Source organism: Pongo pygmaeus, chromosome 13, assembly GCF_028885625.2.
Source record: "Pongo pygmaeus isolate AG05252 chromosome 13, NHGRI_mPonPyg2-v2.0_pri, whole genome shotgun sequence".
Lineage (NCBI taxonomy): Eukaryota > Metazoa > Chordata > Mammalia > Primates > Hominidae > Pongo > Pongo pygmaeus.
The window spans coordinates 124,305,893-124,330,181 of NC_072386.2; the positions used below are offsets into that span (position 1 = coordinate 124,305,893).

The 24,289-nt window shown below is 56.3% G+C and overlaps 1 protein-coding gene and 1 long non-coding RNA gene across 15 annotated transcripts in view; one reads left to right on the plus strand and one right to left on the minus strand.

Moving 5' to 3' along the window:
- Positions 1-1,009: 1,009 nt before the first annotated feature.
- Positions 1,010-24,289, minus strand: part of FAM163B (family with sequence similarity 163 member B) — a 34,046-nt gene continuing 10,766 nt past the window's right edge. The window contains exons 1-5 of one of the 13 annotated variants that reach the window (XR_008504609.2): positions 5,463-5,975; positions 5,193-5,335; positions 4,081-4,196; positions 1,680-3,383; positions 1,010-1,142 (exon numbers count right to left, since the gene is read on the minus strand). Coding sequence is in view for 7 of the 13 variants with exons in the window: in XM_054501795.2 (XP_054357770.1) it covers positions 2,976-3,383; positions 4,081-4,173 (501 nt within the window). In the remaining 6 variants the exon portion in view is untranslated. Of the gene's footprint in view, positions 3,384-4,080; positions 4,197-4,947; positions 5,976-24,289 lie in introns of those variants that run through there. The other 12 variants (XR_008504610.2, XR_008504614.2, XR_008504613.2 and 9 more) reach the window with 12 other exon arrangements.
- Positions 9,146-21,872, plus strand: LOC134737932 (uncharacterized). 2 transcript variants are annotated; one of them, XR_010123380.1, is made up of 3 exons: positions 9,146-9,711; positions 10,781-10,900; positions 11,010-11,909. It is a non-coding gene; the product is annotated as an uncharacterized LOC134737932 (long non-coding RNA). The 2 variants fall into 2 exon arrangements; XR_010123379.1 differs by lacking the exon at positions 9,146-9,711 and adding an exon at positions 18,673-21,872 and having other exon boundaries at positions 10,139-10,900; positions 11,010-11,358.

Sequence of the window (24,289 nt, forward strand, 5' to 3'; positions counted from 1 at the left end):
GAAAGAGCACCCGGAGAGGAAAAGTGACACAGCTGGAGGACCTGCATGGGGGGGAGGATGGGGCTGTACCACCCGGAGAGGGCCCCAGGACGTGTCTCTGAGCACACAGGCAGTTGGGAGGTGAGTAGCTGCCGGGCTGCTTCCTCGATGTGAGGCCAGCTTGTCCTCAGACTGGGAGCCAAAGCAGGGTCCATCACAGCTTTAGGGTGGCTTCTGAAGGACTTGGGGCTCTGGGGAAACTAAGGCAGCACCCTCCCCCCCCCGCCCAGTGTGTTCTTGCCTCTGAGTGTGCCTGCACGCGTGTGCATTGAGGGGCTGCAATCAGGATGGTCCTTTCAATCCCTAAAGTCCAGGAGTTAGAGGCCCCTGGGATGGACTTGCTCAAGGTCACCAGCTTGGGCCAGACAGAGCCGAGTCCTGAGACCCCGGGGTCTAAGGCCTCTCTGCCCACGTCACCCTGTGCCTGCCCTCACCTCGCTGTTCTCTCCTCCTGTTTCCCCCAACCCACATCTTCTTCCTGTCTGTTTCCTCCCGGCTCTCCTTTCTGCCAACATTTATTATACACTTACTGTATGCCAGGTTCTGTGCCCAGCACCTCCTTGGTGCTGCCTGGGTTTATCTTCCAAAGGTCCCCACGATATAGGCATCGTGATTACCCCCTTGTGTGGAGGCTAAAACTGAGGCCCAGAGATGCTGTCACTTGTCCCAGGGGACCCAGCCTGTCCCCCACAACCCTCTCCGTCCAGGGGCTCAGAGTCCACCCTGGTAGTTCGCAATGCTGGAAGATGGATAGCCACTGGGAAACTCAAAATCAAACGTGGCCCACTGCTGTGCCCCCAAGCCAGAGAGGAGCTCTCGGCCCCGCTGGGCAGAGCCCTGGCCTGGCTGGCTGCATCCGGAAGGAGAAGCTGACTCTGCCTCCTGCGGGGTGGGAGGAAGCCCCTCCCAGAAGGTTGAAGAGCGTGGGTGTGGATGGCCTGGACACCCAGGAGGACTGAAGACGCTGCACGAGAGTGTGGGAGATGTTTTATTGGCTTTCACTTTCCTCAGGGAGCCAGCGGCTCCCCCAGCAGGTCCCCACGGTGGAGCCGAGTGAGCTGGGAGGGATGGGTGCTTACTTTGTTTCAAAGAGATCTACATATCTACAGAGAGGATGGAGACCAGAAAGGAATTGGGAAATGGAATCAGAACAGCCACAGCACGGGCCAGCTCCGGGCCCTCATCCCCACCCCACCCAGCCCACCCCCCACGCCGATGCATCAGAAACAGACTTCACAGGATGCACAGAGGAAGCCAGAGGTGTGGGCGGGCCCCGGGGGCCGGGGCTGTGAGGGACCTCAAAGGCGAATGCCACTGGCCTGTCCAAACCAGGCAGGGGAGAAAGTAAGAGGAGGAAAACAACTGAGAACATAACGATTGTGTCTTCGCCAGCCGTTCCGACGCCTCTGGAAACTGGCGATTTCGTTTTTGAGTAAGGGCAAGAAGTATCCTGCTCAGGCCACCCCTCAGCTCAGGGAAGGCCACTGCCTGGCAAAGCCTTGTCTTTGAGGACGGTGCCTTCCCTGGGCAGAGAGGGGCTGCCCCGGCCCTGGGGCTCCATGGCAGGGCCCAGAAGGAGAGGCAGAGCCCCAGAGAGGGAAGGGGCTCCTGGGGCCAGGTTGCTGAGAGGAAATAATTGCCTCTTTCTGGGTGAGGAAGAGCTGACTTCCTGATGGCTGGTGTCCTGGGATTTGGGGCATTTCTCTGGGGTAGCCATTGACGTCATTTCCTTAGCAGCAGGAGAGCGGGTGAGAATTCCCAGGAGACCTCAGCCTGGGTGGGTGCTTGGTGGAGAGTGGGCTCAGATGAGGTCTTCAGATTGCAGCAGTAGGCTCTGGCTGCTTGGGGTCCACCAGGAGCTGGGCCAGGCCTCCTAGGTCCTGCTGAGAAGCAGGTAGGGGAGGTGACCCGCAGCTCTGTCTCCCTTGAGGATCTCAGTTCCTGTTGAGACCAAGAGCCTGAAGACCTCTGTCCTCAGGGTCTCTCCTCATCACACAAGATGGGGAGACTGAGGCCCAGGGGTGGGAAGGGCCAGCCAAGTCTCACGGGGAACTCAGGGGGTTTCAAGCCCTGGGCCATGGCTCTGCCCACCCTGACGAGCCCCGGGCTGCCTCCGTGCACTGCCGCTTGCTGGACCTGTTTCTGGCTGAGCACTGGGTGTATACATTTCCGCGTTGCCTCTCCCACGGCAGGTGGACTGGGACATGGCCTCTCCCTCTCCCCATGCCTCCCTCTGCCACCAAAAAGCCAGTTGGGGCTGAGCATCCCAAGGGCTCTGCTGCCCCTGAAAGTCTCCCTTCTAGGGGGCAGCCTGTCCATCTTCAGGGAGGTCAGCACAACATGTCTCAGCCTAGGCAGACGCTTGGCACTTGAACCCGGGAGAGTGTGTGTGTGAGAGAGAGGGAGAGACGGGTAGGGGAGAGAGAGGGAAAAATAGAGGAAGAGAGGCTGGAGTTCAGGGTGGAGGAGCAGAATCCTTGGTCTGCAATTGCCAGGGAGGGCCTTGCTGCAGGGCCCTGGGCCTCACTGAGGTCATTCCTTCCTTGAGCAGGTGAGAAGGGTGAGACCCAGGGAGTGGGTGACACATGGAGACCTCCTGGGAAGGCCAAGTTGTTGGGTCTGAGACAGAATCATCAGGAGTAACGGTGGCCTCTGTGCCTGAGAGCCCTGGTGCACGCCCAGCCGGCTGTATGGTCACCTGGTCCTTCTAGTCCCAGGCCCCAGCTGTGCCTCCCCACCGGACACATTTGTGTTCAACGAGCCTTATCCCTGCCACAAGCCTGGGGGCTCCCCAAGCCTGGGCCTGCCCAGAGGACAGGGATTCCAGGAAGGCTCAGCCAAGCCCCACTTGGGGCCTGGGGCCAGGTGGGTGTGCCACAGGAATCCCCCCATTGTCTCAGGACCTTCAAGGCCACGACCCTGGGGGCGGGCCCAGGTCACACATCGGTGCTGATGCTGCGGCTCCTGGCGAAGGCCTCCCGCATGGCTGAGAGGCGGTTGGGGTTGAGTGCCTGCAGGACCCCGAAGCCCCCCGGGGGCAGCTCCACGTCCTCCTGGCTCACGCTCTTGTAGAGCACGCGCTCCCCGCCGTTCAGCACGTCCTCTTCCTCCTCTGGCGGCTCCTGCAGGAAGAAGGTGGGGGGCTCGCAGTGGGAGCAGCTGCGGCAGAGGGCGCGGGCCTGCGGGGACTTCTGGCTGAAGGAGGTGGAGGCGGTGGGGTAGAGCGCCGGCCCGTTGGTCAGCACCAGGTTGCGGTTGGAGTGCAGCGGGGGCAGGTGCGAGTGAACGGCGAAGTCTGGCTCCTCCTCGTCCTCCTCCGACTCCTCCTTCTTGCAGCAGTAGTACTGCGGGCAGAGGGACGGTGACCATGCGGCCGCCCGCTCCCACCCCAGAACCCACATGCGGGAAAGGCTACCCCTGACTGGGGAGGGGAGATAGGCACAGTGGGAGTGGGGTGGCCCAAGCCCAGGCCTGACACTTCAGCTGTTTAACCAGTGCTATGGGTCTCGCTCAGGCCAGGCACAGTGCTGAGCACTTCACAACGATCCACTCATCTCTTCCGCCCAGCAACGTGCAGGTGTGACTGTTATCTCCATTTCGCAGGTGGGGAGATTGAGGCATGGAGGGGTTCGCAGCCCCACATCAGCAGAGCCGGGGGTCACAGGCACTGGCAGCTGTGTTGCCTCACCCTGCCCCGATGGCTCCCCCTCATCTCTCAGGGAGACATGGGGACCCTGGATGGCCCTGGAGTGCAGGTGGGAAGGATTGCTCACTGCGACACTCCTTTTGGGCAGCTGGTGCCCTTAAATCCCTTCCCATCTCTGAGCTTCATTATAAGCTCTGGGTGAGGGGAGTCAGGCATGTCTTACTGAGCCCCATGGTAGGGTCCTGCTGCCTTCTGCTGTGCATCTTCTCTGCCACAGGGTTCTTCCCCACTTCCCGGGCCGTACCCCTTGTGGCCTTCATGCGGGGCTCCCTCCCGAGGTAGAGGCACCCTCTGGGCCTCCCTGCCCTGTCCCCTTCCCTGCCGCCCGGGAATACCTGGAGCCGGCAGTAGCACAGAACAGCGATGATGCAGAGCAGAATCACAGTCGCCAAGATGCCCCCGGTGATGACCACGGTCCCGGCTGTCATCCGCCCCCTTCTCCATCAACAGCCTGCAACACACGCCGCCAGCTTTAGAGCATCACGCTTCGTCACCACAAAAGTCACTCGTGCTATTCTAGAGAACTGAGAAGACAAGCTTAGGGGAAAAAAGCACCCCAGGATGTGCCTGTGAGAGGCAGGGGCTCTGCCTGGGACGGGCTGCAGGAGGAGCCCAGGTCCTGCTCTGCCTCAGCTGGCCTCTGTCCCTGCCCCTCTCCCAGCCTCAGCTTCCACATCCGTAGAAGGTGGATGCTAATAGCATAGGGTTTTGTGACACTTTTACAAGCGTGTCTCTCCATGCTCAGCGTAGCATGCTCTCAATGAATGGCACCCTTCCAGCCTGGCTCTACAAGCTTGCACGTTTTTAAATTTACCCAAATGCGGTCAAGCCGAACATATGGTTTTGTAACCTGCTTCCCTGCATTTTCATCTCACACAGTCACCATTATTCTGCTATATCCTTAAATTTTCTTCTGCAACATAATCTCTAACCCGATTCCATTGTTTCATGTAACTGACTCCTTTTCTTTAAAATGCTTAATTGTGGTAAAGCACACATAAAATGTACCATCTTCACCATTTGTACGTGTGCAGCTCAGTAGCATGAAGTATATTTCACACTGTTGGGCAATTAATCTCCAGAATTTTTCATCTTGCAAAACTGAAAACCAATTCCTGCCTGACGTTTGGGCTTCTTACATTAAAGAAATATTTTTAGCAATGTTTTAATAAGCGTCTTTGTAGCTAAGTAATGGGAACCACCTGAACCTGCTTCAGTGGCTTTCAGGATACATTCTTAGAAGTGGGATTTCCAGGCCTAGGGACATGCCCTTCGCAAACTCCTTCTTGTGGAAAATGTCCATCAAACACAACGCAGGGAGGCTGGAGTGATGCTGTCAGTGGCTGCCACATTCAGCTCATCCCTGTCCTGGGGTGTGCTGATAAACCAGCTCTCAAAGCACCGGGCTGGGAGCATTTGCTGATTTTTGTGGTGTAGATTTTCTTACCGTGGCCAGTTTCAGTTCAAGCAAGGTTTGACAAGCGGCTTACAAAATTCCTGAATGCTTCACAATCACCTCTCACAGAGCAGTGGGAGCTGGCGCCACTTCCCTTCCTCAATTTCCCAAGCCTCTTTTTTTTTTTTTTCTTGCTGGGGTATGGGGTGGAGGAAGAGATTGGAGTATTTTAAAGGAAATCACAGAGCATATCACTTTACCCATAAATACTCCAGTGCAGAATCTGACGGAGGAGGATTTTTAAAAAATTACCCAGCCTACGTTTAGCTTTCTCTTGTCGTCTCCGAAATGCCTTTTTTACGGTTGGTTAGTTCAAATCAGGATGTACTTGCTTTTGGCTCCTTTTGCTCTAGAACAGCTCAAAATCCATTCGCGCCCCGCACCCCCATGTTGTTTACTGGAGAAACTGGGTTGTTTATCTGACGGAATTTTCCATGCACTGGAGCTGGCCGGGATTCCTTGCGTGGCATTGAACATGCTCCTTTATCAGTGTTTCTCCTCTAAACTGGCTTCCTGTTGCATCACTCCCAGGGGCCTGATGTCTGCTGTCCCCCTCATCTTGACGTCACAATCAGCTAATGAATGCAGCTGCTCTCGGCCAGTTCTTCCGTTGCCAGGTTCCGGGGGGTCTCCCAGCCCATTGCTGCAGCATCCTGTGCATGACCTGGATCTGTTACTTCACTAGGAGTTACAAAGTAGTGACTTTCCAAATGTTATCCTTCTTTCCACGTTTATGAACTCCCGTTCTTCTTGAAAAAGCTCTAAAGCACATTCCTTTATCATCTGTGTGGTTACCCTAGCATGCGGCCTGCAGAGGGAAGGCTCAGAGGTTCCATTCCTCCCTTTATCAGGGATCAGAATGAGCTGGTGCCCTGAGGTTTGTGGCTGTGTGTGTGTGCCGAGAGGACGGAGAACAGGCCAGCCCAGACCCACACCTCTCAGTGAACCAAAAGTGACCCTGCTCGCTTTGCAGGCCCCGCGTCCCTGTTGGTCCCAGCCTGTTGTCTGCCCCAGCTTGCCTTTCTACGTGGAAACTTGCCCAGTGCAATCTCACTGATTTTTGAAAATATATTTGATGAGTTTCAATCCACTGCAGTCATGATTCCTTTTGATGTTCAAATGATCCCACTAGGGAGCAAACCGAGGCCTGGAGAGAAATGACCTGCCCAGGCCCCAGCACCAGTAAGATGAGGGATCTGGGTCAGGTCAGGGCTGGATCCGCTGCTACCATCCACCTTGGGGCCCCTGCCACCCTACCCTGACTGCTGAACCCCATGTCTCCTCCACATGAATGCTTTGAATGCCACAGCTCCTTTGGGGAAGCCCACACACTGTGCTGATATCAGGTTTGAGGGTGCTGGCCCAGCCATGGCCCTCTTCTTTGTGTCCTGAGCCAAGAGGCCGGTGGCCACATCTGAGCCCTCTGCTGCTGTCCTTTTGGCCACACGGTTTATTGGGTTTGGGATGGACGTGCGCTCCAGGCTAGGCCAGCTGGCCTCTCTCCTGGGAAATGGAATTAAGACCTGAGATACTGGCCGGTCCCTGCTGGTCGCTTGACCTTGGGTAGAGACATGAGTGCTCAGGCTGTGGCCAGGCTGTAACCACAGGTGGGGTTTTCAGCCACATGTTGGAGAGTCAGAAGGCGCTGGTCCCCGGAGCGAGCGAGGAAGGCCACAGCTGCGGGAGAGACTGCCGTTGTGGTCCTGACTCAGGTGTTGATCCCTCCCCGACACCTGCAGAGTGACTCCTGCTGTGTGTATGTCACCTGCTGTGTGTATGTCACCTGGAGTGCATTTTTGCTATTTGCACCCAGGTAATTAAGGCCCCACGTCATCAATGAGGGCACTCACACAGCTTGGGAGAGGTTGAGGGAGGTGGAGGCTCATGCCCGAGTGTTGTCTGTGGTCATGCAGGGATTAACGTTCAGCACCACCCTCCACTACGGGCCATGGCTGGGGGCCCACGGCTGGGGCTTACTGATAGCAATGGGGGCCATGGCTTTCCCATAGGGAAGCATGAGCCTGGGTGGAGGGGCTCCCACTGCTGTCAGGCTGAGACTGCAGGGAGGACGGAGACTGTAGGTGGCCGTGGCTGGGCTGAGGCGCTCCCTCAGGGACAGGTACTGGGGAGCCATACAGGACACCCAGGCTAGACCCCCAAGTGCCAGCCTGGCTCTGCCTCTGGTTAGCTGCAAGAATGGGCCTTCAATGCCTCCACTCCTCTGCCTCAGTTCCCTCCTCTATAAAATGGGAGAACCCCAGGGGTTCCGTGGGACAGCAGCTGCACCATGCTCAGCGCTGTGCTGATGTTAGGACCGCGTCCCTCCCTGGGTCTGAGTCCTTCATCAGGTCCCTGAGGGAGCTGGCTCCTCTCGCCGCAAAGCTCTCTCTCAGGTCTGAGATGCAGCCGGTCCCTGGCTCCGCCTGGCTGCAGCTCCTCTGGGCCCAGGTCTCCTCCAGCGGAGAGCAGCCTGGCGGCATGACGGGAAGGGTGCCGGCTCAGGCCAGGTGCCCAGGGCTGTCAGCAGCCACCCTCCAACACCCGGGTTGGTCCAGCTGGAGCCTCTCAGCCTCGCTCTGCAGATACACGCCCGCTGAGGAGCAGCAACGCCCGAGACGGCGCCAGGTCCCAGGGCCAGGCATGGCCGACAGACACACACTCCGCCGGCAGCTCCACCAGCGCCCGGCCTGACATCAGCCCACACTTCACTCCGAGCAGCTCCCAGCAACACGGCCTCCCTGGGCCTCCACCCTCCTGCCTCTCCTCTGCTCTAGCTGTGCCCCACCCTCTGGGATGCCCATCCCTCCCCCCCAGACCTACCACGCCATCAAAGCCCAGCATGTGCTCTCCTCTTCCAGGAAGCCTTCCTGAACTTTAATGAACACCACAGAACTTCAAAACTTCAAACGCCAGAGCTGAGAGGGACCACGTCCCACCCCTTCATTTAATGGAGGAAGAATATGGACCACCTGCTGCCCTCCCTGAGTGCTCACCTTCAGCCTCCTCCCTGGGGACCCCAGGACTCTACTCAGCTGTGGCCCAGGTGACATGAGCCTGCGGGGCCTCTGTCCTGCTCTACTCTTGCTGGTGACCTTGGGTGAGAGGCCTCTCCCTGGGTTCAGTTTTCTTATCTGTAAAATGGGTGTGCCAGGGTTTAGACACTGATTCCTCCCAACTCTGGGGGACTTGGATTTTTAAGCGGCCCTGCCAGGAATCCAGATGATTTAGACACCCAACAAAGTCAGGATTATGAAAATGTAAACAAGCATCAAGTGGTAAGGCAATAAAGCCAGATGACACCCTCCAAGGGTAGGCAGAGAAGGGGAAGGGCTACGCACTTTGGCTCCCAAGGATACTTGTGCTTGGAGAAAGCTGAGCGCCTGAGAGAACAGAGGAGGACTTGGCTGCTCAGGTTGGTAATGGATGGGGGAGGAACCGAGGGAAACTTCCTGGAGGAGGAAGCTTCTGAGCCGGGCTGTGAAGGATGGGCTGGGAGAAGAAGGAGAGGGCCTGTTGGTGCTGGGAACAGCACAGGCCAAGCCTCGGAGGCAGAGCCATGCAGGTCAGTCCCAGCGACAGCCTGGCGGAGGGTACTCTGCCGCCTGCTTGTGACTCGAGCCCCACCCCTCTTCCAGCTCCCTGAAGCCTCCGCACTGCCAGCCAAGGCAATTTGGCCAGAATAGCGCTGAATTGTTTATCTGCCCCCTGGGACCATAAATGGTTTTAAAGCTTTATAAATGGCTTTGCTTCCCTGTTCCCACCCTGGGATTTTACAGGGACAGGTTGTGAGATGGGGCTCCCCTGTGCGTCCCCCACCCCAGTCCACAGAGTCTGTGGCAAGGGGGCCTGGGCGGGCAACAGTCCCCTTCTGAGGGCCCCGTCTCGTCTCTGCAGCCGGCAGGGAGAGCCAGCTGCGTTTACAAGCTTCAGTTGTCTCCTGCGGCACCGGCACCGAGGAATGAATGGCGTGGAGCTGGGGGTGGGGCAGGAAACACCTGGCAGCAGAGCCAGACACCGGCCTCCACCTGCCTCCCCCGGGAGCCCCCTCCCCACACCCGCCTTTCCCTGGCAGGAGACCCCCTGCTCACCACCATCTGGGCCACACGTCCCGTGCTAAATTTCAGACTTTGCTAGTTTTCTGTCCCTCTTGCCACATCCCCCTCACTTGCCGTAAAGCCCACGGGAACGGACCCTCCAGAGCCTATTTATTTTGTGCCCCAGCCCCAGCCCCCGCCACTGCCTTGCGTGGTGCAGGGCCCAGGCGATGCTTAATGAAGTCTTCTGTCTGCCTCGTTCACCTGAGATGCCCAGCGCTCGTGCTAGGAGCCAGGGAGAAGCCAAGGCCTAAACCCTCAGCACTGGCCGTGCCCTCTGGCTCATCCAGCCCCGCGCCTTCCAAACCAACCGGGCCCCAGGACGGGGAGCCTGGTAAACACACAGACGTCCCGACGGCAGTGCAGCTGCACGGGCCCTGCAATCTGATGGCTTCACAAGCAGCCCCTCTAACCAGGTGAGGCGGGCGCCCTCCACTTCCAGATGGAGAAACTAAGGCCAGGGCAGAGAGGGCCGACCCTGGGGGCCCAGGGCAGAGCTGGACCTGGAACCCAGGCTTGTTGCCTCACGGTCAGACTCCTCCCCATGCCGGCGTCTCGTCGAGGGCTTATGGAGACTTAGAGTGCCTTTTCCTCCACAAACACATCTGTCTGGTTACAAAGGCGCTCCCACTACCTGGAAGCCCAAGGGCCCCGGTGTCCTCGATCGGAGGAGAGCAGCCCGCAGAGTTCCTGTCTAGACCTCCTGCACATTTGTTCCTAATTTCATGCTCCGCAGGCTCCCAGATGCCGGCGTTCAGTAATAAACAGAGGAGGAAGTGCTCGGCTGCCCTGCGCTGCCGCGGTTGGTCTCCGAGACGTTATCCAGAGCCCGGCTGGGGGGTGGGCTGGCAGGAGGGAGTCTGGGGGAGCCTGGAGGGCAGTTCCCAACAGCACCTGGAATGTCTGCCTTCCCAGCTCTATCCCCAGCTCAGCTGCGGGGGGAAGGGGGCAGTGAATCAGGCCCCTGCCCACCATGGGTTCTGAGGGTCTTGCGGTCTGTCTAGGAGGCAGAAAATGCCCACAGCAGGGGGACTGGTGCTGCCGGGCTTGGCACGGAGTGGGGAGCTGGTGTTTGGAAAACTCGCCCGTGCCCAGGGTTTGCCCCCGTGGTTGCCTGGATTCCTTGAGGGGCGCCCAGAAAGAGCACAGGGACCATGGCATTTTGCTGACCACTTCTGGGGTTTCATGGATTTCCAGAAGCTCCCTCCAGACCCCAGCTGGAGAGCCCCCTGGGGTCAGTACCATGGAGGGGCTCTTCGGGTCTGCTGTTCACTGCCCAGCAGGAGCAGGGCACGCTGTGTGTGTTTGGCACAAAAGTGCAAATGGTGGTGCCCGGGGGTCTCTGTGCTGTTGAAGAATGGAAGCCGTTTCCACGTTGGGCCAGCCGGAGCTGCTGGGCAGTTGGGTAGGAGTGAGGCAGGGGTGGGGTGTGATGGGGAGCAATGGGTCCCTGCCTTTCTCAGGACTGTCATCCAACCATGTCAGGGGTTGTAAGAACCAGCGTGGCCTCAGCCAGGCTTTGCGGGACTCTGTGCATTCATCTCATCTCACCCTGGGACCCCCCTCCAGCGTAGGCGGCTTTCCCAGGTGGTGGCGTGAACTGAGGTAAGAGTGGTTCGGCCACTGTCCAGAGCCCACCCACTCCCCAGGCCATCGGGGAAGCAGGGGGTCTGACACATCTCTGCAAGGAGATGACCTGACCCATATTTTCTAGGGAGTAAACTGAGGCCAGAAGAGTGAGACGATCCACTGAGCAATGGAAAAGCCGACCGGACAGATGCCTATCCTTGCTCCTCAAGGAGTCTTGTTGAAACTCGAAGCCCATCCCTGTCTGGAGTCCAAGTCACAGAGGCCACTCTCAAGACCAGTTTCAGCTGACCCGCGACCAGGACGACCCAGGGCTGGAGCCCTGCCTGGCCCACCATGGGCATGGTGTGGAGCTGGGAAGGGGAGTCAAGGGGTGCTGTGGACCAGGAGGAGAGGAGCTGGAGCCAACGCCAATGCTGTGGATGGTTGGGAGGCCCTGGAGCCATAACCAGGAAGCAAGATGCTGAAAGGACTAGGTGATTGTCCCCCGCTGGCCTGGTCCCCACCAGGAAGTCACTGTCTGCCAACCTCAGGAACCGTAGGGCAGGACAGGGAGTGTCAGGATCAGGCCTCCTGGCCTCCGTCACGGGGCTGTGCCAAAGCCTCCTGGGGGCTTCCTGGTCCTCAGGGGTCACTGCTTCCTCTGACCCAGTGGGCAGGGTCTAGCCTTCAGTGCAGTTAGAGGCTGGGTCAGGCAGAGCTGAGATAGCCCCCGCCAGGCAGGGTGTGGGAGGAGAGGGGGCCCCGGCTGAGGGCTGCCTGGTTGCTCCCTGGGCCTCCTGGAGATGAGTGGCTTGCGTCCCCCACGGGTGTGGCTGGGACTCTCAGGCTGGAGCTTTGGGTGGTCTGAGGGAGGCGGGGCACTCAGACCATCACCCCAAGAGTCAGGCCTGCCTCAAACCTCACCTTCTGCCCAGTCTAACTGACCTCACTTTCTCAGGCTGGGGTCCCTGAAGCTCTTTCCTGGGATCTCCCTGGGAGCTCCTGGAGCAGATAGGGAAGGGAGAGAGAAAAAGGTGATGGGCGAATGGGGGGCGAGCGTGGGAGGGGAGGGGAGGGTGGGAGCCCAGTGCTCACCAGGACCTCACTGCTGCCATCTGCCCAGGAAGCCAGGAGCAGCCACAGAGGCAAAGGTGAGAAGTCCCCGCACCCTGAGCTGTGAGGCTGGGCAGTGGGAAAGCCAGTGGCACTCCCTGCTTTGACACCAGGGAATCGCAGACCCTGGTCAAAAATCACTGACCAGTCCCAGCCCCTTTCTGCTGAGACCGAGTTGGGGATTGTGGGAGATGGTGGCACCACTGGCCCTGTCTGGGGCAGAGCAGCAGGCAGTGCCATGGGGAGCTCAGATAGATCATGCTGGTGGGAGGCCTGGCCTGTGGGGCCCTTCTGTCAGGCAGGCTACCACGCTACTTAAGGACCTTGAACAGAAAGATTTGGGGAAGAACTTGCAAAAATAAAGCTTGAGTTGTGGCCACTGCTGTCAGGCCTGGAGTTGCCACCTTTGGCTCCAGGTCCTGCTTGCCCAGAGGAGGGCACACCTGGGCTGCATGGCCCAAGGAGGTGGGATCCCGACTCTGGAGTGGGGGTGGGCTCGATGGTACAGAAGGATCTAGCATGTTGAGGGATTAGCATGCTGAGGGATCTAGCATGTTGAAAGATCTAGCGTGTTGAGGGATCTAGCGTGTTGAGGGATATAGCGTGTTGAGGGATATAGCATGTTGAGAGATCTAGTGTGTTGAGGGATCTAGCAAGCTGAAGGATCTAGCATGTTAAGGGATCTAGCATGTTGAGAGATCTAGCATGTTGAGGAATCTAGCATGCTGAAGGATCTAGCATGCTGAAGGATCTAGCATGTTGAGGGATCTAGCAGGTTGAAGGATCAAGCATGCTGAGGGATCTAGCATGTCGATGGATCTAGCGTGTTGAGGGATCTAGCATGTTGAGAGATCTAGTGTGCTGAGGGATCTAGCATGCTGAAAGATCTAGCATGCTGAAGGACCTAGCATGTTAAGGGATCTAGCAGGTTGAAGGATCAAGCATGCTGAGGAACCTAGCATGTCGATGGATCTAGCATGTTGAAGGATCTAGCGTGTTGAGGGATCTAGCATGTTGAGAGATCTAGTGTGTTGAGGGATCTAGCATGCTGAAGGATCTAGTGTATTAAGGGTCTAGCATGTTGAAGGATCTAGTGTGTTAAGGGTCTAGCATGTTGAGGGATCTAGCATGCTGTAAGATCTAGCAGGTTGAGAGATCTAGCATGCTGAAGGATCTAGCATGTTGAGAGATCTAACATGTTGAGGGATCTAGCATGCTGAAAGATCTAGCATGTTGAGGGATCTAGCATGCTGAAGGATCTAGCATGCTGAAGGATCTAGCATGTTGAGGGATCTAGCAGGTTGAAGGATCAAGCATGCTGAGGGATCTAGCATGTCGATGGATCTAGCGTGTTGAGGGATCTAGCATGTTGAGAGATCTAGTGTGCTGAGGGATCTAGCATGCTGAAAGATCTAGCATGCTGAAGGACCTAGCATGTTAAGGGATCTAGCAGGTTGAAGGATCAAGCATGCTGAGGAACCTAGCATGTCGATGGATCTAGCATGTTGAAGGATCTAGCGTGTTGAGGGATCTAGCATGTTGAGAGATCTAGTGTGTTGAGGGATCTAGCATGCTGAAGGATCTACCACGTTGAAGGATCTAGCATGTTGAGAGATCTAGCATGTTGAGGGATCTAGGATGCTGAAGGATCTAGCGTGTTGAGGGATCTAGCATGTTGAAGGATCTAGCATGTTAAGGGTCTAGCATGTTGAGGGATCTTGCATGCTGAAAGATCTAGCATGTTGAGAGATCTAGCATGCTGCAGGATCTAGCTTGTTGAGGGATCTAGCATGTTGAGAGATCTAGCGTGTTGAAGGATCTAGCACGCTGAAGGATCTAGCATGTTGAGAGATCTAACATGTTGAGGCATCTAGCATGCCAAAGGATCTAGTATGTTGAGAGATCTAGCATGTTGAGGGGTCTAGGATGCTGAAGGATCTAGCATGTTGAGGTATCTAGCATGTTGAGAGATCTAGCGTGTTGAAGGATCTAGCATGCTGAGGGATCTAGCATGTTGAAGGATCTAGCATGTTGAAGGATCTAGTGTGTTGAGGGATCTAGCATGTTGAGGGATCTAGCAGGTTGAGGGATCTAGCAGGTTGAGGGATCTAGCAGGTTGAAGGATCTAGCATGCTGAGGGATCTAGCATATTGAGGGATCTAGCATGCTGAGGGATCTAGCATGCTGAGGGATCTAGCATGCGGCTGACCCACTCATTGTGCAATTGGGTGGCTGTGCTCCCCAGAGAGGGGGCGTTGCCCGGGATCACTGGGCACATCTGCTGCAGAGTGAGACACAGGCCAGTCACGCTGAATGGTCGTGGGCACCAAGTTGTTGGTAGAGGAGATGGGAGGAGGGCAAAGGACTGGTTTCTGGATGCTGAGCTCAGCAGCCTCTCCCAGAAACCCCTGTTCTCCTGCTCTGACCACCTCGTGGTCTGAAATATTTATGCACATCCCTGAAGAAGCTCGTGGTTCAGGCCCGTCTCTCTGTCAGGCCCTACAACTGTTGACATTGATGATTTCAATACAGCAGAGAAACCTGCTTTTCAACAAGTAGAATGCTCAGCAATATACCCGGGAAATACCCCCGGGAAATCCCGTGAGCTGGGGCTCCTGCCCGTGCCATCCTGTGTTGCCCCACTGGGGTTCCTGAACCGTAAGTCTGAACAGGTCACTGCCTCACTCAAACACCCTGCATGGCTCCCTGTACCTCTTAATAATAATAAGCACAGGATCCTGTGCCAAGCACCACTATCTCTGTGCCAGGAGGGCATGGCACCCTTCACCAATGTCTCCTTCAATTGCTGGGACAGCCAAGGCAAGGATTATTATTATGCCCATTTTACAGACATGGAAACAAGACAGCCAAGGAACCTAGCGTGGGGAGAGAAAAGCACAAGGTCACATGGTGAGGGGTGAGGGCTCCAGGGGTGAACATGGTGTGCCACATCAAATCTGATGTATCTCCTTTTCCTTCCATCACACACACACACACACAGAGTAGGGTGGCATTGGTGCTGATTTCAATGCAGCGGGGGCGCACACACACACACACACACACAGTAGGACGGCATTGGTGCTGATTTCAATGCAGTGGGGGCCGCTGGGCACACTTGCACTGCAGGCCCTCAGTGGGCTGGGGTCTTGCCTTCGTGACCCCCACCCTCACCTAGCTGATCCCCAGTGTTTCCCGGGGGCAGGAACAGCAGCACAGAGCTGTAGGCCAGGCCAGGGCTCCAGGCTGCCAGGAGAAGGCAGATGAGATGCACCAAGAACTTTCTGGGCTGCAGTTTCCCGATCTCCCGGCCGTGGGTCAGGAAACGGGGGGTGGGAAGGTAGGGCCTGAAAACCCCGGGCAAGTCCCAGCTCAGCTGCCGACGGGGCTGGCTTTTTCTCTCCCTTAAAAATAACAATGTGCAGAAGTTGGGTTCGTAAAACCCTCTCTGCTGCTGGACTTAAGTTTCCTTCCTTCCTTCTTTCCTTCCTTCCTTCCTTCCTTCCTTCCTTCCTTCCTTCCCTCCCTCTTTCCTTCCTCCCTCCCTTCCTTCCTTTTCTCTCTCTCTCCTTCCTTCCTTCCTTTTCTCTCTCTCTCCTTCCTTCCTTTTCTCTCTCCTTCCTTCCTTCCTTTTCTCTCTCTCTCCTTCCTTCCTTTTCTCTCTCCTTCCTTCCTTCCTGCCTTTCTTCCTTCCTTCTCTCCCTCCTTCCTTCTTTCTTTTTTCTTTTCTTTTCTTTCTTTTTTCTTTACTTCTCTTTTCTTTTCGTTCTCTTCCTCGAACTGAGCCCAGCTCCTGGTCCCAGTTCAGGGCGTGGAAGGCGGACGGGAGGGAGGGCCAGGCCAGGACTTGCTGGAACGACCAGAGCTCTAGTTTAGTAAACAAATAACTTAGCCCCGTGCTGGGTTGGGGGCTCCCCGGTGCTTCAGTGAACCTTATAGGCACAGCCGGCACAGGCACTTTGAGCATCCTCATGCAAAGACGAGGAAACGGAGGCACAAAGAGGGAGGAAGCACAGGCTTGATGCAATTCCAGGCCTTTACCCACCAAAATGGCCCAGCACCTTGAGATAATGTTCGATAAAACTCCTGGATGCTCAGTAAAGCCCTTGCTGACTCAGCCTTACGGACAGGAGCAGACGGGGTCTCTCCTGTCCTTACGGACAGGAGCAGAGTGTCCTCTGCTCAGCGGGGACACGCCTGGAGTCCCAGGAGAGCCCCGAGAGCCAGTAGACACATGGAAGGCACCCCAGACCCCAGCCAGCAACGTGGCCCGGAAACTCTGCCCCCAGCCAGGAATTCCAGCCCTTACCAAGGTCTCCTCTACCTGAGGGGCCGCTGGGTGTCAAGGGGCCAACAGAACAGCATTCTCGGTCAGGACATGGGACACATGGGGCCAGGTTGAGAAAGAACCCTGGATACTACCATTGCCTTTTGTGAAGGAAGCTTCCGGGGATCCTGAGAGAGGTACCAGCTCTGAAGCTCCTGGCCCTGCCCCCTGCATTGACAGAAAGCCTCTCTCCTTGGGTCCCTCAGCAGGCAGGCAGGCTCTGGACAGGGCAGGGCCCAGCTACCGGGGCATCCTGGTCTGTCTTCCAAGGCCCAAGCCCGGCCCACCCCACTCATGAGCAGCTGCCTCCCTTCTGCGTCTACCTTGCACTGCCATGACCACCCTCTGCCAAGCAGCTGGCCTCCTGGGGCCAGGGCAGCCTCTTCCACAGTGGCAGGCACCTGCTATGCCCTGGCACTGGGCCCCTGCCTCCCAGCCCTCTCCATCCTGGGTCCACCACAGCAGGCTTTGTATTTACCTAGGCCAGGAACCAGGTGCTGTTCCAGGTGGGGGAGACACCCAGGCCCAGCCTCAGGGCACTGCCCACCTGGGTGTACTGTGGGGGTGGTAACTGTGGCTGAGATGACACCCACATTTTCCTGTTGGGGCTGTGCACACACAAGCTCATCCTGCCTCTCCTCCTGGCTTGTCTCCCTGCAGGGGACCCTGCCCGGCCTTCTCCACAGCCAGTGTAAGCCCTCCATAGGAGAGGTTGTCCAGTCCTTCCTGGTGCCCCCATAGCACCCGTCCCTCACATTGGACTTGCACCAGCATCCCCCGAATGCACTGAAACCTGGCTGCAGGTGCTACCCTGCAGCTTCGGACTCAGGGGGACGGAGAACATGCCTTTCTCCCAAGTGCCCCGGGGATGCCGATGTGGGGGGCGCGGGGAGCATGCTGGAGGAGCACACTGGGAGAACCAGTGTCCCGAAGGATGGCCCCCAAAGCAGGTCCGGCCCAGCAGGGCCTCCTCTGAGTGAGTCCTCACTCCTTGGGACCAACCTGACCCTCACCCTAGTCCCATCCTTGTGGCCTCTGCCTCAGGACGGGGACCGCTCTGGGGATGCACCTGCTGGCCTCAGGGGTTGTCCTTTGGCTTGGGAGACCCCTGGCACCCCCACTGTCCTCTCCTTTCCAGGTGACTGGCTCCTTCTGGCCCTTTAAGATGGTGCCGGGCCTTGCCTTCTCCAGGAAGCCTGCGTGACCTCCCCACTGCTCCCGGCCTGGCCCACCCTGCTTGTTTTCGTTTTCCTTGTTTTTCTGGAGCTGCTCCCTTGGCCAGCCTCCCCAGGACACTGTGACCTCGTGTCCAGCTCCACGAGGGTGGGCCCTCAGCCTCACCTTGATGCACAGGCCTGGTAAACAGTAGGTGCTCCATAAATGCCTGTGGGCTGAGTCATTGGCTGAGGCGGAGCCCCTGGGAACCAAGCACCCTGGGAGGGCTGAGGTGGTGCCGTGCCCCTGTGGGACTTCTTGTCTACGGGAATCACGACTGCAACTCCAAGGAGCAGAGATGCATCCCCCTCTGCCATCGGGGAAGTTTTGGGAAAGTCAACCTGAGCTCAGAATTGAGCTCGGCCCTGGGCGGCCTGAGAGGGAGGCCGAGGGTGTGTCCAGCAGCCACTAATGTCCACCCCACTGGTCAGGTGGACTGGCAGCCTGGAGCCATAGATGAGTGCCTTCCCTCTTCCAGGAAGATGCCCACGCTGGCTGTGCTGAGGGGCTCACACAAGAAGGGCGAAGGGGTGGGGAGGCTGAGCCAGTGAACGTTTCCCTCTCCGGCCAAGGGCCTGCCCTCTGCCAACTCACAGCCACTCTCCTTGCCTTTCAGCCACCACCCTGGTCCTGCAGCCTTGCAGATAACTACCAGTCTGTGCCTCCCCCAGGCCAGTGACTTCTTTACTTAAAGCACCATCAGCATCAACTAGGAGCTTATTAAAATGCAGAGTTCCAAGTCCCACCCAGGCCGGTGGGGTCAGGAACTCTGGGGGTGAGGCCCAGCCAAGCCCCTGAGAGGATTCTGATTGATGCTGCTGGAGAGCAACAGGCTGACCCCGGGCTGCACACTCAAATCACCTGGGGCAGTTACATCTGCCCCAGACCCGGCAGCATCCCAGGCCACTGACAGGACAAGCTCCAGGGGTGGGCCCAGGAACCAATACTTGCACAGCTTTGCTGGTGGTGCCAAAGTGCAGCCCAGGCCGAGGCCCTCTGAGTTAGGAACATGGAACGTGTGTGAGTGCGGAGTGCGCCTGTGCGGTGCGGGTCAGCAGGAAGCAGAGCCGCCCTCTCATCAGTCTTTACAGGGACCTGGGTCATACTGGGACCTGATGAAGGTTTCCCCCACTGTATCGCTGTGCCCATTCTGCAGATGAGCAAACAGCAGGGAACTGATCTGCCAAGGAAATGCAGCCAGCAGGAGGCAGATTCCCCCATGTCAGCATCTCTTCTTGCTCAGCCAACCAAGCAAAGTGACGCCTGGAGTCAGCTGTTTCCTCCTGTATCTCATCTCCAGAAAATCCTGCCCATTTAGTTTCCTGAGTAGCTCCAGAGTCCAGCATCTGTCCACTGCCATCCATACCCTCTGCCACCCCCAGCCCAAGCCACCTCCACTGCCCTCTCTGCCAGCCGAGGTCATACACCTGCTCCCAGGCTCTCACCTCCGTGTCCCTGCTCCAGGCAGCCTGTGCTTATGCCTGTTGCTATCACCTCTCCCTCCCAGCCCTGGATGCCTCTGACGCTGTGTCCATATCTGCCTGGGGGTCAGAAAGGCTTAGGCAGGAATCCAGACTCTCCCCATTAGCATCAGGGCGACCATGGCCTCAGTCTTGCCTCTGAAACAGGAGAATTATGTCACTCTCCAGCTTTCCTCCCTCCTTTCCATGGAGTCAGCTGTGTGCCAAGCACAGCCCGGTGCTGGGGCCAGGGTCCCTGCCTCATCCTGGCCCAGGGAGATAGGCTGTCGGCAGGCTAGATTTGCACCCCAGGCCCGAACCTCAGACGCTGCCCAGGGGCTGGCGGGGCCAGTGGCTTTGATGGCGCCTCACTGGCCTCTCCTTGGAATTTCCCTTCCTAAGTCTGGGCTGGGAGCTCCAGGGCAGGCCCGTCTCAGCACATCCACTCCCCCTCCGCCACCCCCAGATCCATGGGGCAGGCTCTCAGTGAGAGGAGATGACAGGGGTGGCCTGTGTGGAGCAGGCTCTGGGGCTGTGGGGACATTTCTGTGACTGTGCTAACTGGCAGGACTTCAATTATGTTTTAACAAGACAAGATCAGCTTGTGTAGACCACGCTGAGGTTTGGTTTCCTATCCCAGTGGCCACGTCCAGAGCCGTCCTCTCGGAATAGTGCCAAGGTTTCCTTTACAGCACATTTGTTTCCCGTAAGGCGTCCCCATCAGCCCATCCAAGGAATCTCTCTGGAACACAGCTCCTGATCTAGGCCCCAAACGTCTGATGTCCTGGGTCCTCCAAGGTTGCTCCTGATTTACATTTCTGGCCTCACCTGCACTGCCCCAATGCCCTTTAGACTTGTCTGGGTAAGAGGTTGTTCCTCTGGCCTCCCAGCCACCAACTTTGCATTTTCTTGCTTCTGGGCCTTTGCTAGTGCCATTCCCAGGAACTCGAACTCCCCTCCAGCTCTGCGTACTGAGATTCCTGGTCATCTGTCTCCATGCTCCTGGAACAAGCCTTTCCTGATTCCCACCCCCTGAAGATGCCTCCCTCTTCTGGGCTCTAGTAGCACCCACTGTCTGCACCACATGTTTGGCGTTTATAGTTTGTTAATAATTCAGCAGCAAATATTCCTTGAGCTCTTACTGCATCCTGGGCCCAGCTTTGGGTCCCTGCTTTTGTGGAGTTTTCAGTCTTGTCGGGGGACATGAATGTGTACTGGTGATTTCGGGAGTGCAGAGAGGAAGAATGGGGAGTGTTAACAGGGGCAGCAGCCAGGAGAGGTGACCCTGAGTGAGGGGCCCAGATGCTGAAACCTGAGGATGAGTAGCAAGAAGATGGGAAAGAGCACCCCGGGCAGGAAATGGCACGTGCAAAGGCCCAGAGGCAGGCAGGACAAGGCAGGACCTGGATAAGCTCATCTTGCTTGGAGTATAAGAGCAGGAGGGGGACAAGACAAGAGGGGTGAGGTCAGCAGAGACCCGGCAGGCAGCAGGGCGTTGGTGCCTGAGCCAGCCTTCCTGGAGCCCTGTCCCTGCCTTCCCTGTCACAGCTTGGTGCTCCTTCCTCTCCAAAACACTTTCCGGGTCAGTCTTCCTCACATTTTAACGTGCATCGAGTAGCCTGGGGAGCAGGGCTGCAGGACTGTGCATTTGTTTTTGTTTGTTATGTTTTTGAGACGGAGTCTCCCTCTGTTGCCCAGGCTGGAGTGCAATGGCACGATCTCAGCTCATTGCAACCTCTGCCTCCCAGGTTCAAGTGATTCTCCTGCCTCAGCCTCCCAAGTAGCTGGGACTACAGGTGCGCGCCAGCACACCCGGCTAATTTTTGTAGTTTTAGTAGAGATGGGGTTTTGCCATGTTGGCCAGGCTGTCCTCCAGCTCTTGACCTCAAGCGATGATCCTCCTGCCTTGGCCTCCCAAAGTGCTGGGATTACAGGCATGAGCCACTGCACCCGGCCAGGACTGTGCATTTCTACCAAGCATCTGGTGCTGCTGGTGCGGCATCCTCGGACCACACTTTGAGGACAAGGGGCTGCAGCCCTTGGCTTCTGGGACATCGTGCTCTCCCCGACCTGCCCTCCCTCCTTGGCTGGTTTCTCCTCGTCTCCTGACCTCTAAGTGTGAAGAGGCCCAGGGTCAGGCCTCAGGTTCCCCTTCGTTCCCCATATCCATCCACCATTCCCACGGTGGCTTCCCCCACTTTGCAGCTTCCAGGCCACATATCAAAAATACCCCCTGCTCCATGGTTGCTCTCCACCCCCTTAACCTGCCTGGTTTGTACTTTTACCCCATACTTGGCATATTATACGTTCATTTACTGTCTGTTTCTTCCCTCTAGAATTTGAGTTACTGAGGACAGGGGCTCAGTCTCTTTATTCTGGTGCCTCAAATGGTGTCCTGGGCCCATGATGGGCACCTGGTGACTCTCAGCCGAATGAGGAGTGAATGCATCCAGGGGAAGGGTCAGAAGGGTGCTGGCCAGGAGAGTAGCTGGTTCTGCTTTCGGTAGTGGCTCTGTGGCTGCAGGTGCAAGGCAGGCATGGTGGGGTGGGTGTGGAGGCAGAGTGGGAGGAAGCCGTTCAGAGGCTGTCATGGTCATCAAGAGGCAGGAGGTGGTGGGCTGGAGAGAAGGGGATGGGGTGATGAGTGGGAGGGAGCACTAATAGGGCTTGTTGGTGGTCTGATGGGGAACAGGGAGGAGTCCTGGGAAACCAGAGGCTTCTGGCCTGGGCGGCTGTGAGCGGGGAGCCCCCAGGTTTGCCATGCTCCTGTCTGGGAGCAGCATGGTGGGTGCCACTTGGATCTGGGCTGTGCATCACCTTGGCTAAATTTCTTGGTTCCTCCATGTTTCAATTTGATAAAATGGAGATGACAGTAGAAGTCACCCCATAATTGGTGGGCAGGGGCGGGGGCGGCTCACCCTTGTTGTGCAAAGCAGCATTAGCCAGAGTTTCAGCCAAGATGGGGTAATGGGGACCATGCTTGCCCTCCTGCTTGAAGGTGACACCAGGTGATGAAGGAAAGCACTCCTCAAGCCACGGAGGAGAGACAAGGAGGGCCCTGTGGTGGCCCCAGCTCCCTCCAGCTGGAATCCCAGGCTATGGTGCAGGGAGCTCAGGTGCAGCCCGCTGGTCTCCCTGAGTTGCGGAGAGAGATGATAGCCCAAAGAGGCCAAAGTGGCTGGAGGTCACAGGACATAGAACTGGGGAGGAGCCTGCTGCTCCATGGGGGATCGTGGAGCCACAGGGCTCTGCAGAGGGTCCCCCATGAGTAGCTGGCTGAACAGTGACTCAAATGTGAGCAAAACTACCTGAGGCCTGAGATAGGATTCCAGGGAACAATATTTGAAGCTCTCACAGGTTCAGAAATAGTTCCTTTTCCCACCAATCAGGGAAGGTTCTAATTCATGAAGCACTGGGTAGAGCACTCAGGAGGGTTTGGACAAACGGCTGCTCTAGACTTGCCTAACAAAGCTTAAAAGCAAGGCCTGAAAGGATCAAACTGTTTCCCAATAACTGAGCTGCATCCCAGAACAGACCTCACAAATATGTATCGCAATATAACAATGAAGTGGAGTTCACAATGTCTGGCATCCAGTAAAAAATTACCTGGCATGGAAAGAAGCAGAAAAATACAAACCACAATGAACAGAAAATCAATTCATTGGAACTAACCCAGAAGTGGCACAGATGATAGAATTAGGAGACAAGGGTATTAAAATAGTTATTAACTGTAGCTCATATGTTCAAAACACCAGAGGAAAACTTGAGCATATTAAGTAGAGACATAGAAGATAGGAAAAAGAACCAACCAAACTTCTAGAGATGAAAACATGACAATGCCTAAGATGAAAAATACAGTGGATGGAATTAACCTCAGACTAGATATTACAGAAGAAAACATTAGTGAACTTGCGGAGAGCAATAGAAAGGATCCAAAATGAAATAGAGAGAAAAACATCAATAAATGAAAAAAACAAACAGAACTCAGTGAGGTGTGGAGAAGTTCAAGGGGTCTAATATATGTATAACTGGAATCTCCAAAGAAGTTGGGGCTGGTGCAAAAAACAATTAGAATAAATAAATATTGGCTGAAAAATTTCCAAATTGGATGGTATTATAAACCCACAGATCCAAAAAGCTCAACAAACCACAAACACAAGAAACAGGAAGAAAACAACACCAGGGGACATTATAATCAAATTGCTTAAAACCAGCAATGAAGGGAAAAATCTAAACACAGAGCAAAGGGCTGCATGACCTACAGGGGCCTGAAGGTAAGAATGACGGCAGACTCCCTGCTGGAGACAATGAGAGCCAGGAGACAATGGAGTGGTGTCTTTCGAGTACTTAAAAAAAGAAGGCCATCAACCTGGAATGTGCAATCTAGAAAAAGAAAAAAAGCCCTTCCAAAATGAAGGGGAGATGAAGAGCAGCATTTACACTGTCTCCTCTTCTAGACTTGTCCAGGGCACAGGGCTCAAAGCTCAGCTCCTTCTCAGACACACAGGTCTGGACCTACCACTGTGGATTCTGATTTCCTCACTGGGTTTGGGTCCCAACCTGAGCCATGGTGACAACATCTAAGTGGCCAGTCTGGGGCTCCCTGCTCAGCCTTCAATCTCACAAAACCTAGCTTCGAGGCCTCCCTGGGAGCCAGGTGGCAGGGGGTATTTTGCTCGTGGGGGACTGGGTGGAGTCGGGCTTGTCTTGTTAGAGGCAGGGTTGAGGAGACAGCAGCTCCTCAGGGGCTCTCCCCCTGGGGACCCCAGTCTCTTGGGCCCAGGCCCTTCTGAGTGAGCATGGGGTGGAACAAGGCACAGGGTGGGGTGCAAGGCATGTTCTGCACACCAACCCTGAACCGTATGCATCCTTACCTATCAACACAGGAGTGTGAAACAAAAGAGAAGTGCATTTAAAAAAAAAACAACAAACCAAAAAATATATAATGTCTATTTTAGCTGTTCACAAGGTTACAGGCAGTTTCCATGGCTACAGCTGTGCACTGTGTGTGCTGGGGTGAGGAGGTGGGGCTCTTCTTAACCCAACAGTTGGGGCACTTAGACAATTTCGGCCCAGGAGCCAGGCACCCGCTGCTGGTGGGAGAGAGGGAGGGAGGGAGGGAGAGAGGGAGAGAGGGACTGCTCTCCCAGGACTGTGATGTCAGTGGTGAATTAGAATAACACGCTCGTCCTCCTCGGCACGCTGTAGTTTTGACTGAGTTTTTGGGTCTATATCTCCCCGGAGAGAGCAGCCTGAGAGTTAGAGACAGGAGTCCTCATCTTATTTCACAGGTGGGGCACTGGGGACAGGGAC